This window comes from Mustela nigripes, chromosome 5 (genome assembly GCF_022355385.1).
Source record: "Mustela nigripes isolate SB6536 chromosome 5, MUSNIG.SB6536, whole genome shotgun sequence".
NCBI classification, from domain to species: domain Eukaryota; kingdom Metazoa; phylum Chordata; class Mammalia; order Carnivora; family Mustelidae; genus Mustela; species Mustela nigripes.
Window position 1 is genome coordinate 123,410,483 of NC_081561.1, and position 16,146 is coordinate 123,426,628.

At 35.7% G+C, this 16,146-nt stretch overlaps 1 protein-coding gene across 6 annotated transcripts in view; it reads right to left on the bottom strand.

The window, feature by feature from the left end:
* Positions 1 to 16,146, bottom strand: part of HACE1 (HECT domain and ankyrin repeat containing E3 ubiquitin protein ligase 1) — a 116,313-nt gene that overhangs the window by 81,920 nt on the left and 18,247 nt on the right. For 4 of the 6 annotated variants that reach the window (XM_059401118.1, XM_059401119.1, XM_059401122.1 and 1 more), the window contains one exon: positions 8,603 to 8,734. The exons of 1 other annotated variant lie outside the window; for it this stretch is intronic. In XM_059401118.1, the coding sequence (XP_059257101.1) occupies positions 8,603 to 8,734 (132 nt within the window). Of the gene's footprint in view, positions 1 to 8,602; positions 8,735 to 16,146 lie in introns of those variants that run through there. One more of the 6 variants, XM_059401123.1, reaches the window with a different exon arrangement.

Here is a 16,146-nt window from a genome sequence, read left to right on the forward strand (position 1 = left end):
AATAGGAGTTTAAAAATATTTTTAAGTTTATTTTTATTTATTTATTTAAATAATCTCCACAACCAACATGAGGCTTCAACTCACAACCCCAAGAAAAAGAGTCACATATATCTTTCTGAGCCAGCCAGGCACTCCACAAATTCAACAGAAGTTTAGAAAGACAATGTTGAAAACTCCACAAGAAAGAAACTAAAAGAGACAAAGAAAACAGGAAGAACAGGAAGTTAGTAGATCAATCCAGGGAGACACTGTAGAAATCAAGAACAAAGAAAATGAAGGGGGTGGTAGACCAAAGGGAAGTAATCAAGAAATAATACCAAAAAATTTCTGTAACTGAAAGACATGCAGTGCCAGACTAAAAAGGCTCAAAAACTGTCTGGTATAATAAATTAAAAGGCTTTGAACAAGGCACATCGAAGTGAAATTTCATAATACTGGGAATAGAAGATTCCAGATAAACATATATGGGATTAGCACAAAACTTCTCAACACCACAGTGAAATTTAAAACATTAAATGCCTTCAAAATTGTAAGGTAAATGACTTCCAATGTAAAACTATAGCCAACCACACTATCATTCAAATACATGGTTTTAAATTAAAAACATGCTTAGCTATGTAATATTAAAAAAAAAATTAGGGGCGCCTGTGTGGCTCAGTGGATTGAAGCCTCTGCCTTCTGCTCAGGTCATGAACCCGGGGTCCTGGGATCAATCCCTGCATTGGGCTTTCTGCTCAGCGGGGAGCCTGCTTCCCTTCCTTTCTCTGCCTGCCTCTCTGACTACTTGTGATCTCTGTCAAATAAATAAATAAATAATCTAAAAAAAAAAATTACATCCAGTGTAGCTTTTCTCAAGAAGCTACTAAACAAAGGAATACATCAAAATATAGACGATATGGAACCCAGATTATTGGGCATTGAACACAGGAGAAACTAAGAAATTCCTAAGTTAAAAAAAATTGGACCTGATATTATCTAATCAATTTGTCTTTGTAGAAAATAGTCCCGTGATATTCTGATTCTGTAGGAGCATATGGGAAGAATTACTAATTCATAAAAAGAAAATGGAACACAGCCAATTATTAACTTTAAGAAAAACAGTCACCCTAGACAGAAAATGTTATTATAATTCATTACTTGACTCAGTAAACAATAATTAAACAATAATTACCTAACTATATATACACACCTAATCTTTTCTGTCAAAATTTATAATTTAATTTTAGAAATGGGGAAGAAGGCATGGGAAGAGGATTTAAATGAGTTAAGTCCTCACTCAGCAGGACAAGAAATGAGGAACAAGTGGTCAAGCACATCTTTCAAATATAAGAAAAATAAGCATTTAGGTCATTATTTTATAAGACAAGGCCTACTTGAGCCTTTTGATCATGGCTTCTTTCTTTCTTTCATCTTCTTTCCGAGTTTTGACCTAGAAGCTGTGTTTACAGTTGCCTGGGTGGCTCAGTTGTTAAGCATCTGCCTTCAGTTCAGGATCAAACCCCACATCAGGTCCCTGCTCAGTGGGAAGCCTGCTTCTCCCTCTCCTACTTCTCCTACTCCTTGTTCCCTCTCTCACTGTCTCTGTCAAATAAATAAATAAAATCTTAAAAAAAAAAAAGCTGTGTCTATATGGCCCAAAACAAGAATGAGATGGACAGCAGCAATAACGTTCATTAGTTATTGTAGAAATTAGACAAAAAGCCACAATTCAAAAGGCTCAGGAGAGATGAAAGCAATATATACATTGAAAATATATATTAATATGCAACTAAAACCAAGCAATTCACAAAGAAGCAAAATAAATTATTATTATTGTTGCTATTATTATCTTAAAGACTTTAGTTTTTTTAAGTAATCTCTACATACAACATGGGCCTTGAACTCACAACAGCTAGATCAAGAGTTGCATACTGGGGTGCCTGGGTGGCTCAGTCGTTAACTGTCTGACTTCCATTCAGTCATGATCCTAGGGTCCTGGAATTGAGCCCCGCATCGGGCTCCCTGCTCAACTGGAAACCTGCTTCTCTCTCTCCCACTCCCCCTGCTTGTGTTCCCTCTCTTGCTGTGTTTCTCTCTCTGTGAAATATATAAAAATCTTATTTAAAAAATAAAAATTAAAAAAAAAAAGTCAGTGGGTTAAGCCGCTGCCTTAGGCTCAGGTCATGATCTCAGGGTCCTGGGATCGAGTCCCGCATCGGGCTCTGCTCAGCAGGGAGCCTGCTTCCTCCTCTCTCTCTCTGTCTGCCTACTTGTGATCTCTCTCTGTCAAATAAATAAATAAAATCTTTTTTTTTTTAAAGATTTTATTTATTTATTTGACAGAGAGAGAGATTACAGGTAGGTAGAGAGGCTGGCAGAGAGAGAGAGAGAGAGAGAGAGAAGCAGGCTCTCCGCCGAGCAGAGAGCCCGATGTGGGACTCGATCCCAGGACCCCGAGATCATGACCTGAGCCGAAGGCAGCGGCTTAAACCACTGAGCCACCCAGGCGCCCAATAAATAAAATCTTAAAAAAAAAATAAAAAAAAAAAGAGTAGCATACTTCACTGATCGAGCCAGCCAGTTGTCCCAGAAGCAGAAATGAATTATTAACAAAACATACTATACATTTACAAATATTATATAGTTGTTTAAAATACATAATGATATAATAATACGAGTAACCTTAACATGTACCTGGACACTATGCTAGTAAATTTAATAAATCCTGGGAGGCAACTGATATTCTACTTTTAAAGTAGGAAACTGTCCAATACTCCCCCAGCAAAAAAACAAAAACAACAAAAAATAAACTATTCTCTTATTCCTAGATAATCTACAAGTGGGGGGAGGCTCTTTCCTTCTTACAGTATAAGAAACTGCTAGTAAAGATTCCTGAAAGAAAAGCATTGAACGGAGATTTTCATAAGGCTTCAAGAAATCCTTGAGAAGAAACAACACACTTTCAACAGACTTCATGACCTTTCAAGTGATAAAACAATATTCTGAGTGGAAAACTAATGCACAAAGCTAATGTTCGGGTCAATCTCAAAAGTCATTTAATTGAAGGCAGTGACTAACCAAGACCACCTGTGCCCAATACACTGAAAAATTACAAAGCAAGAAATCCAAGGCAGCTCTACTTTATCAATGTCAACTCTAAATAATACTGATCAAAGTAAAAAAGGAATAGATGTTCAATATTAAAATTGTAAGTAAAAATCTGAGCTGTGATATTTCTATTTCCTAAAAGACAAAACAACCAAAACAGCATCTTTACCTCTTAGTAAGAATAATTCTGATGATACAACTTGACAGCAATGCACAAATTACTTATCCACTAAGAAACATGGCCAACTCACTAACCAATGACAGGTTTATATAGATTTTTCAATAGAAACCTGTCCACCTAAACCTTTCAAAACTTTGATTATGTAACATGTAGTAAAAATGATTATCCAATTGTGTTTGAAAATTGTAGTAACAGAACTATTTTAGGTCACATTTCCCAGAAGTGATTAAAGAAGAATTCCAACATTAGAATAAATAATATTACTCTGAACCTAAAAATACAATCCAAAATGTTAGTCTATCTACCTTTGTGCCTCAAGGCTGAATCCAATGAATGTTTTTGCAAAAGCTTTCAATTAAGTTTGCATGGTTCTCCCGTAATTCTCTGAATGAAAAGCTTGAAAGCTAGCTAAAAGGTACCAGGGAGAGCTGACGGAACGTAGGTAAGCACTATTCCTTACCAAGCCTACAACTTCAGTAAAACATGCAGTCAGTTCTATCAAAGACAGTCTATATAATACCAGTGTCAAACAACGCTTTTAAGTTTCAGAAGCTTAAATCTATTCTAACCAGGATTCAACTGTCATTTTATATTGTTTGTGAAGCTTCATAGTTAGCTATATAAATTCAGCAACATAAAGTTTATTCTGATAAAAATAAAATTTATTTTTTAAGTGAAGTGAAATTAGTTCATAAACTAATTCCGCTGTGTACTCTCATAAATATAAATTGTGACAAAACCATTTGACAGTCACTAGGGTTTTTAATCCAAGTTATTCTACAAAAACAATAACCAACTGTCTGTGGCAATTTAACACAATAATAAATCTTAAAGAACGAATAAAAAAGAAAAAAGTCACCAAAAAGTAACTCAGTTTATGGCCAAAAAAATTGGAGTCAATTATATCCAAGTAGAATAATATTAGGTTTTACCATACTTTCTAAAAATGAGATCAAAAGTCAAGTAACACAAAAATTGCAAATATGCTAATAAATCAAATTTTTATTTAAAAAAAAAATCAAGTAATACACTGGTCCTAGTTCACTGCAGAGGCTAAACAAATTAAGGGTCCAGGATAGTGCTCTCTGTACTTTCCTTGCAGAATTACATCATACACCTTAATAATGATAGAAGGAAGGAAGGAAGGAAGGAAGGAAGGGTACCAATATGATTATTGCTCTTAAGTATCTTCCAGAGTGTTCACAACACTTTAATTACATAAACAGTGAACAGAATATACCAAAGGGGGGAGGTAAGGGCAGGGGGAAAAAAATTTGCCAAAGACTGTATAATAGCCCAGCTGAATAACCAAACTCTGAAATGATTTTTAAAATCAATATCCCAAGACAAACCATTATTTTGCTATTGAAAGCTAATAAGAGCTGACCTAAGGAAAATTACAAAAAATTAAATTACTGAGAAGTTGTTAAGCTCATTTCTTTCATCTGATCATTTTTAAACAGGAACAGAGTAGTTTAAAATCTACTGGGGCACCTGGATGGCCCAGTTGGTTAAGGGTCCAACTCTTAACTTTGGTTCAGGTCATGATCTCAGGGTTGTTAGATCCAGCCAGTGTTGGGCTCTGTACTAGGCATGCAGGCTGCTCAAGATTCTCTCTCTTCTCCCTCTGCCCCTCCCAACTCTCTCCCCACTCCCAACAAAAGCCAAAAAACCCATAGTACTATTACACTGCAAGGACAAGAAATGGTCAAAATTCATTCTCAACAACCCAAACAATTCCTTTAAATAAGGCCTTTATCTTGGTTTACCTCTAATAAAACCAATGCATCTATATGAAATCTATATGAGAACATCTATATGAAATCAGCAAAGATTATTCAATTTCTTAGTTACAACAAAATGAATTTGTCTTCTAAATCTTCGCCTTTTAAAAAAATAATGTAAATCTGAACAGCACTCTTGCTATCAAAGCAAAAATTCAATTACAAATTCTACAAAGCTTTAGGGGTCTTAGCCAGTTGATCAAAAATCTTTTCATGCAGTCCTTAGATTTACTATGAAGTGAGATTAGAAAGTAAATTTCAGAGGATTTATCGTATTTCTTTAATTTGAAAAGTGCTACTAATACCTTTTAAAAATATTTTAAGATTTTTTATTTATTTCAGAGAGACAGAAAGAACAAGGGCAGGGCAGAAGCAGAGGGAGGAGAGGGACAAGCAGACTCCCTCCTGTTCAGGGAGCCCAACTACACTGGGCTTAATCCCAGGATGGTGAGATCATGACCTGAGCTAAAGTCAGATGCTTAACCGACTGCCACCCACACGCTCCTCTTTTAAAAATATTTTTTAAATGGAGTTTTTTTCTCCCCTGAAAGTTTCCTATTTTATTTTGTAAAAAATATATAATCAATATGCAAGATTTAAGCTTAAAAATAAACCTTGAAGCCTATATGCACTGCTATATATCTACATGGAGCCAAGTTTTAAACACCTTTTAATGAATTTATACATGAACTGACTACTTTGAGACAATGAAAAGGCCGTTTTTACTTGCTGCTAAAGTTAAGTCAGCAGGATAACTGACAAAGCATTTTGAACTCAGTGTTCAACTTATGGAAAGATATACAAAGAGTTAACAAAAATCAATAATCCCTACCCTGTAATAATTTATATCATATGCTCATCCACTGAGATTTGAACATGTCCCAGAAATACAGAAGTAATTGTAAGACATGGGTGATATTAACACAACTACGAACAAAGATTTTTAGGGGTATAATTCAGCCTGGAAGCTAAAAGACTAGTTTTTCAAGATTCCTTCTTGCCTTGAGGAAGAATTAAAGATGCATAAAATGATTCATAAAACACTAAACATACTCTTTATCTGTTCATGATCCTTGCAGATAACTAAAATTGACCAACTATAATAGAATGGAATCCCACTCACCAATACAATCAACCACAAGTCAACATGGCTTCCTCCTCTACTATATCTGCAAAATCTCTGTGAAACTCATCAGCACAGTGAAGTCAGGCCCCCTTATAAATCTTCTGAGAATATAATTCTTCAAAGGCATTTGAGTATGAGGAATTCTCCCTTACTTCACCACACCTGCTTTGGGTTGTAAACCATATGGACTATATTATACTCATACTAACTATTCTTCAATAACTTCAGAAGGCAATTCTAAATTTTTAATGCAGCCTGTAATGCACATGTTTTGAAATAGGGTTTTCTTAGTAATTCTTGTTTCTTCATTGGCTCAAGGCAGCTAAAAATAGCTTTTGTAGATCACTTCTGATCTGTATCCCAGCTTTTTGTACAATAGCTCTTTAGCAACAGGTAGGGTTTATAATCTTAGTATAGGACACTCTACTCTTCTATATTGAAGTGTGTGCTTTTCTGTCCTATAACAACTACAAGCAGTATTGTTATTAGTATTGCTAATACGAAACCATTGTTTAAAGCCTGGGCCATTCAAGATTAAGACATTTCAGATAAATTTTTTTTCACACAGAATACTTTTTAAATTAATAGTGCTGACTCTCGGAAAATAAAAACTAGTGAGAAGGAAATACTCCTTCAAAACACTGGGTTACTTTTCAGATGATGAAAGACAAAAATAAAAATAAAAATAAAAATAAAAATAAAAATGAACTAGTATTCAGAAGAAATTCCAGGAAAGGAAAAAAAGTCTATATCCCTCCTCTTATCCAACACCTTAAACATAAGACAATGTTACTCTTGGCCTCACTATCCTAAAGAAGTACAATACTCTGTGAATTATAGTCATACATAAAGCCAACTAAACATCTAGCATCTTACATCCTAAACCCAGATTAGGAAAAAAGTATTTGCAGAAATGAAAATCAAGACTGCAGTAGGAATTCTCACAACAGGAAGATAAGACTCAGAGAGAGTGTGTCCAAATAATACATATTGAGTGCCTGGATGGCTCAGTAGGTTAAGCTCTGCCTTTGGTTCAGGTCATGATCCCAAGGTCCTAGGCTCAAGCCCTACATTGAGCCCTGACATTGCCTGGTGCTCCCTGCTCAGTGGAGAGCCTGTTTTTCCCTCTCCCTTTGCCTGCTGCTCCAACTGCTTGTGCTCTCCCTCTCTCTGTCAAATAAATAAAATCTTAAAAAAAAAAAACATATTAAATACAAATTTTTTTATCTTTGCAGTTATTGGTGATGATTTTTTGTTTCTGGCTGTTTTTTGTTGTTACTGTTATGGTTAACAAGTAAATAAATTTCTCTTATCAACAATGTTAAATGTGAAAAAAAAATTCAAAAGTAACCAGGATAGGAAACTATAACAAAGCAGATTTTAATCTAACAATTTTTATATAAGACAGCAGTCTCCTATTAGCAACTTTTTTTTTTTTTTAAAGATTTTATTTATTTATTTGTCAGAGAGAGGAGCGAGAGTGAGCACAAGCAGACAGAGTGGTAAGCAGAGGCAGAGGGAGAAGCAGACTCCCGGCTGAGCAAGGAGCCTGATGCGGGACTCAATCCCAGGACGCTGGGATCATGACCTGAGCAGAAGGCAGCCGCTTAACCAGCTGAGCCACCCAGGCGTCCCCTATTAGCAACTTTTAAAGTTAAATGTTTGTACATGGAAGTAACAGGAAAGTACTAACATAAAACAAATGCATGATTTTAGATATCTAAGTAAGGAAGAAAAAACCCAGCACTCTAGTCTTACATCATATTCTAAGACAAAAGAAAAATATGATAATCCAAGCTGAAATATTTAAGCAATGTCAGTGCTCACTTTCTTACTATCTAATCCCAGTAATTGAGGCTTAATGGTAAAAAATAAAAAAAGTTATGTGACAATAAGATTGAGAATAAGAACACTGCTACTTAGGGGCGCCTGGGTGGCTCAAAGGGTTAAGCCTCTGCCTTCGGCTCAGGTCATGATCTCAGAGTCCTGAGATCGAGTCCCACATCGGGCTCTCTGCTAGGCAGGGAGCCTGCTTCCTCCTCTCTCTCTCTGCCTGCCTCTCTACCTGCTTGTGATCTCTGTCAAATAAATAAATAAAATCTTTAAAAAAAAAAAAAAAGAACATTGCTAGTTAGAATTACATGTGAACATACATTTAAAATTTTAGTATATTCAGCTATCAAAATCTATGAATTACAAATAAATTTGAAATCCAAATACTTTAAACAGATTTAAAAGCACTATTTTCTATTCCTTTTATCCACAAAGAATATATATTTAATAAGTCCATATGATGCAGAAAATGTTTTAAGATTTTGCTGCGATGCTTCATGTTCCCAATTACGCACAGTGAAAATCTTTTCACGAATTCAAAATTTTCAAAAACAAATACATGCAATTGAAAGTCCTCATGGCTGAATTTACCGTCTTGTGACCATTCTGGCAGGCCACATGCAGTGCTGTCTGTCCCATCGCATCCTCAACATCGACATCACTGACGTGTTGTACAAGGTCATGGAGTAGTTCTGTCCGTCCATTCACAGCCAGCCAGTGTATCTGTACAGCATTTAGTTACTTAACATTTATGCATGGAGTTTTTCATAAAAACAGCAGATAAATAATGTCATTTATCATGCTCAAATGTGAGCATGATACACAGGCTAAAGATTAAAATAAAAGCCCATATATTTTCCTATATTTTTCCTATTTTTTATATGGGGAAAAACATGCATCAACATGTAGGTTACACCACCATGTACTTCAAAAGCAAGCATTTCATGGATCACACAGTTAAATATCCTATACTTAGGATCACCAAATACCCTGCTTCCTAGATGATCCTGGACTCTAAGCACAGCTTGTCTCTAAAGAAAAGGTACTGGATACCTTTCCTTCCCCAGAAGCAAGTATTAGTAAAGAGGTCATTAACACAATAGACATCATATTCTCTTCTTCTTGCATTTTCCAAGTAACTCATTATCATACATAAATAATAATACATAGGGAGGATAAAATACTTAAAACTCTACCACTCAAAAGATAATCAATGTTAAAACTTTGGACTATGCTACCCATGCATTTTTTCAATTGATTGTTTTCTGTTAAAAAATATGTCATGAAACTTGTTTTAAAATGGCAGCTTAAACACATGCATCAACTTCTATTTCTTCTCCAAACACCACCGAAAGGACAATAAAGAATACCTTTTCTTCAAAGACAGACCCATTACAATAAAGAAAATAAATAAAGAAAAACAAGATTATAATAGCAACAAGTTTTGCAAGTTAAAAGCTTTAACTTGCAAAAGCAACAAGTTTTGCAAGTTAAAAACTTTTGCTAAAAAACTAGCAAAAAGTTTTGCAAGTTAAAAGTCAGTAAAAGAACTGACCAAGTTCTGATTGGTCAGAACAAAAAGCTGAATCCTAAACCAGTAATAGAAAAAGCCAAGGAGGGATGAACTGGTGGATTTAGACCCTTATATCCCCAACGCTCCCCAACTCTTCCAGGCCAATAACTGCCCCTTCTCAATCTAAGAGAACCCAAGAGACTTGAAAACAATCTCTACACAGGTGACACCAAGCACAATGAAGCAAGAATATCACATTGAAAAAGGGAGGCAGGTCAATTTTATATACCAAATACTGAAATCCCAAAGAATTCTCCTCTACCTAAGATCCAGAATGCTAACTCCCTCCGGGCAATTTTTAGAGTTTACCCTGAAGAATCTAACCAGTTTGAGAATAAATGCCTAAAGAAATTGCTATCATGGGGCGCCTGGGTGGTTCAGCGGGTTAAAGCCTCTGCCTTCCGCTCAGGTCATAGAGCATGGAGCCTGCTCCCCACTTCCCCCTTCTCTCTGCCTGCCTCTCTGCCTACTTGTGATCTCTGTCAAATAAATAAATAAAATCTTAAAAAAAAAAAAAAAGAAAGAAAGAAATTGCTATCAGGAAGGATCCTAAAGGCAAATGCCCAAGAGATTACCCTATGCTGAAGTCCATGGTGAATAAACCTCATTCATTCAAATGGGGGTTTGAAAGACAAAAATACAAAAAACAAAACAAAACCATACAAAGAGCAGACAAAGAACCATTAATATTTTAAAAAACAAAACAAAACAAACAAACAAAAAAACCTTTAAAAAGAAAGCTAGGGCGCCTGGGTGGCTTAGTCATTAAGCATCTGCCTTAGGCTCCAGTCAAGATCCCAGGGTCCTTGGATCAAGCCCCACATAGAGCTCCACATTGGGCTCCCTCCTCAGCGGGAAACCTGTTTCTCCCTTCCTGTTACCTCCCCTCTTGCTTTGTCTCTGTCAAATAAATAAATAAAATCTAAAAAAAAAAAAAAAAAGAAGAAGAAGAAGCTGTATTTAATACTCTCAGAAAGAAAACATACTGACTGCATCCTTCAAACAAGAACAGGATTTTTTTTAAAGGACAATGAAAAACAAACTTCTGGAAATTAATATTGTGATAGAAACATGCAAATTCAACAGACTTAGAAGATAACATAGAGGAAGCCTCCCAAGAAGCACAAAAAGACAAAAGTAGAAAAACAAGAAAGTTAAGAAAATTAAAAGATTAGCCCAAGAGGTCCAATATTCAAATAACAGGAACCCAAAAAGGAGAGAACAGGGAAAATAGAGGAGTGAAATTATCAAAGTATTTTATGAAAATTTTCCTGAGTTCCCATTACATAAGTTTCCAGGATGATAATGCCTCAGTATTACCCAGCCAAACGGATATAATTAAACCAAACCCAGACCTATAATCCTGAAATTCTAAAACTCTAAAGACAAAGTGGTTCACTAAGTTTCTAGAGTCAAGAATTTAAATGGTGGGGTGCCTGGGTGGTACCGTTGGTTAAACGTCTGACTCTTGGTTTTGGGTCCTGATCTCAGAGTTGAGAGATCCAGCCCCACATCACTCTCTGTGCTCAGTGAGGAGTCCATATAAGAGTCTCTCTCCTTCAGGCACCTGTGTGGCCCAGGTCATAACCCCAAGGGTCCTCAGATGGAGCCCTGCATTGGGCATTAGGCTCCCTGCTCATCTAGGATCCTGCTTCCCCCTCTCCCTCTGCCTGCTTCCCCAGCCCCGCTAATGCTCTCTCCCTCTCTGTCAAATAAATAAAATCTTAAAAAAAAAAAAAAAGGCTCTCTCTCCCTACTCCTCTGCCCTTCTCCCACCCCATGCAAACTCTTTCTCTCATAAATCTTAAAAAAAAAAAGAGAGAGAGAGAGAATCTAAACAAGCAAACAGCATCAAACTTCAAAACTTGAAAGCTAGAAGACAATGAAGCAGTGCTTTCAAAATTCTAAGGGAAAACAATGTCCAGCCCAGAATTTTAATGCCAGCTCAATTACTAATTATTAATGATGAATATTAATCAGACTCAAAATTAAAGTAATGCAAAGTATCAACAAATTTATTTTCCATTAACTATTTCTCAGTTAACTACTAGAAAATGTGTTTCAGCAAAGTGACAGAATAGTTATCTGCAAAGACAGAGAATCCATATAAAAAAAGAATCTGAAACAAGAGAAAGGCAAAAGGAATCTCCAGAATGATGGTGAAGAGACATTCCAAACAACTGTGAAGGAAGCCTAGAAATCTCCCAAACCAGCTTAGAGAGGACAGAAGTCTCCATAAAAGACTCCTTTAAAGTTAATCAAGAAGATGAAAGACACTGAATACTTATCATGAGGATATTTACAAAACTCAGGGAAAGCTTCACAACAAATTGATAAGTACTCAGAAAAGTGTGTGTGTGTGTGTGTGTGTGTGTGTGCGTGCGCACGCGTGTGTTTTAATCTTAAGCTGCAATAAGACAAAAAACAAAGAGAGATTGGAAAGGAAAAGATAAAATTATCTCTACTTGCAGATGACATGACCATCTACATAGAAAACCCCAAGGAATCTACCAAAAACTCCTAGAACTAATAAGTGAGTTCAACAAGGTCACAAGAATACAATATCAACACACAAAAAAGGAATTGTATTTCTACATACTATCAGTGAACATGCAGAAACTGATATTAAAAACAATACCATTTAGTATTGCTTTAAAGAAAATGAAACTTAGCTACACATATATAATTAAAACATGCACGAGATCTGTATGGTAAACAGTACAAGAGGTAAAATTTCATTTACAAAAAGAAATCAAAGACCTAAATAAATGAGGAAACATACCATGTTTACAATAAAGGTAACAATTCTCAAACAGATCTATACATTTAATATAATCTCATTAAATATCCCAGCAAGGTTTTTTTGTCATAGTCAAGCTTATTATATAAATACATTTATTCTATCTATAAATTTCTGGCAAAGAGACCAGAATAACTAAGACAATCCTAACATAGAAAAATAAAATGGGAGGCATTACTCAACCAGATATTAAGGCTTACTATTTAGTATGTATCTACAGTAATCAAGACAGTGTGGTATTGGCAAAGGGACAACCACAGAGATCCATGAAACCCAGAAAAAAGTCCATATAATTATGTCCCATAGATTTTGAGAAAGATGCAAAATGAAATTCACGCAGGAAGAATAGTTTTTCAACAAACAGTGCTCAAGTAATTGGACTTGAGCAAAAAAAAGGATGCTTGGGTGACTCAGCTGTTTAAGCGTCTGCCTCTGGCTCAGGTCATGATCCCATGGTCCTGAGATTGAGTGCTGTACCAGGCTCCTTGCTGAGGAGTCTGTGCCTGCCACTGCCTGCCACTCCCACTGTTTGTGCTCTCTCCATTTCACCCTGACAATAAAATAAATAAAATCTTAAAAAAAAAAAAATGAACCCCAACTTAAGCATTACATCTTACACGAATATTAGCTCAAAATATATCACCGATTTAGATGTAAAATATAAAATATAAAATAATAAAAATTTAGAAAAAAGATCTAAGAAGTCTTGAAGATCTGGAGTTAGGGAGAGTTCTTAAACTTGGTAACAAAAGCATAATCCATAAAAGGAAAAACTGAGAGTGGCCTTCATCAAAACTGCAAACTTTTATATAAAAGATCTGTTAAGAATTAAAACAGTAAGGGCGCCTGAATGGCTCAGTCGGTTGAGTGTCTGCCTTCAGCTCAGGTCATGATCCCAGAGTACTGGGATTGAGCAACACACTGGGCTCCCTGCTCAGCAGGGAGTCTGCTTCTCCCTCTGCCTGCTTCTCCCTCTGCCTGCTGCTCCCCATTGCACTCGCTCACTCTCTCTCTATCTCAAATAAATAAAATCTTTTTTTTTTTTAAAGAATTAAAACGGCAAACTAGAGATTAGGAGAAAATATTTACACATCACATACCTGATAAAGGACCAGTATCTTCATTTATAAAGCACTCTCACAGCTCAAGGTTTAAAAGTAATCCAATTTAAAAATGGGCAAATGACATGAATCGACAACATTTCACATAGAAAGATATAGAGACAGCAAAATTACTCGAAGAATACAAAAATATTAATTCAAAGGGATACATGCTCCACAATATTTATAGCAGCATTATCTACAACAGCCAAACTATGGAAACAGCCTAAGTGTCCATCGACTGATGAATGGATAAAGATGTGATATATATACACGAGAGAATATTATTCAGCCAGAAAGAATGAAATCTTGCCATATGCAATGACCATAGATGGAACTAGAAAGTACAATGCTAAGTGAAATAAATCATTCAGAGAAAGACAAATATTTATGATTTCACTTATATGTGGAATTTAAGAAACAAAAATAAAGGGGGGAAGGTGAGGAGGGAGGGGGAGAGGCAAACCAAGAAACAGACTCAGAAACAAACTGAAAGTTAACCAGAGGGGAGGTGGCTAAGCGAATGAGTTAAACAGGTGATGGGGATTAAGGAGTGCACTTGTTGTAATGAGCACTGAATCACTACATTGTACACCTGAAACTAATATAAAACTGTAGATTAACTAACTGAAATTTAAATAAAAACTTTAAAAAAGAAAAAAATATATACAGATAGCAAAAAAACACATGAAAAGATGTCACTTAGGCAAACGCAAATTAAAACCACAATGAGTTAGCAACTATACATGTATTATTATAGCTAAAATTAAAAAGAGTGACAACATCAAATGCTGGTGAGGATGCTGAAAAACTAGATGACTCATATATTGCAGCTGAGGGTACAAAATGTTCCAGGCACTCTGGAAAAGTTAGGCAGTGCACTTTAAAACTAAACATGAGGGGTGCCTGGGTGGCTCAGTGGGTTAAAGCCTCTGCCTTCGGCTCATTTCATGATCCCAGGGTCCTGGGATAGAGCCCCACATTGGGCTCTCTGCTCAGCAGGGAGCCTGCTTCCCCCTCTCTCTCTCTGCCTACCTCTCTGCCTACTTGTGATTTCTATCAAATAAATGAATAAAATATCTTAAAGAAAGAAAAAAAAACTAAACATGAAACTACCATACAACCCAGCAATTGCATTCTTGGACATTTATTCTAGAGAAATGAAAAGTTTTATGTCCACACAAAACTTTTGTACATTAATGTTTATGTTTATAGCAGCTTTATTCAAGATAGCCTCAAATAGGAAATGATCCAGATGTCCTTCAACAGGCATATGGTTGAACAAACAATGGTACATCTACACCAAGGAAAACCAGTCAGCAACATAAAGGAACAAACTACTGATAAATACAACAACCTAGGTCAATCTCCACAGAATATGATGAACTTACAAAAGCCAATCGTAAAAGGTTCTATACAATATGATTCCAATTATGTAACATTCTCAGAAAGACCTAATTTTAGAAATGGAGAACAGATTAGTGGGTTGCCAAGGGTCAGGCATGGGATGAAGGGAAGGAAAGGTGTAGTTACAAAAGAGCAACATAAAACATCTTTGTAGACTTGGAAATGTTCAGAATATTAACTTTAGTAATGAACAAATGGACCTACACAGGTAATAAAAATGTATAGAACTTACTATAAATACACACGCACACTGATAAAACTGAGTACAAATAAACAAGTAAAACTGGGGCAATAGCAACAAGAAAAATTTTATCAGTATAAACATCCTAGTGATGATATTATACTACCATTTTGTAAAATGTTACCACTGAAGGAAACTGGGCAATATATAGAGAGCATTCTTCTGTATTATTTCTTACAGATATATATGAATGTACAATTATCTCAATTCTTTTAGAATGCAATTATAACTCTATGAAAATCAAAATGGTATGTAATAAAAATAACTATAGCAAACTATTTGGCCTAAATATGAATAGTATGTATATAATTTTTAAAAATCAAAATACTGAAAAAAATGATCTAATTAAAATCACAACTATATTGAAAAGGTGTGGGGTGCCTGGGTGGCTCAGTGGGTTAAAGCCTCTGCCTTTGGCTCAGGTAATATCTCAGGGTCCTGGGATATAGCCTCACACTGGGCTCTCTGCTCAGCAGGGAGCCCCGCCGCCTGCTGCTCTGCCTACTTGTGATCTCTGTCTGTCAAATAAATAAATAAAATGTTTAAAAAAAAAAAAAAAGAAAGAAAGAAAGAAAAAGAAAAGTTGTGAGAGAAATGTGCTTGTACCTGGAGGTGGGGCTGAAAAAGAGAGCAAATAGCCATATCTTCCATAAAGTCAATTGATGATGCCTAAAACTAAAAAATCAAAAAAAGAGCAATAGTAGCATGCTACTATCCATCTATTTGAAGTAGACACCTTAGGGCTTTTGGTATAGTTACAGTTGTGCAATCATCACCACAACCAATTTTAAAACATTTTCATTTCCCCAAAAAGAAACCCAGTACCATTAGCAGTCACTGCCTATTTTCTCCCTTGTCCTGAGATGGATAGGTAAGACACATGTCTCACCCTAATTTCACACCTGCATAATGTAAGTCAACATTGCCTTCAGTATTTATTACTGATGTTCTTTTTCTTTGTTCTCACAGATCTGTTAGAGGCAATGAATTCTCCGAACAGTCGTTGGGGAATGA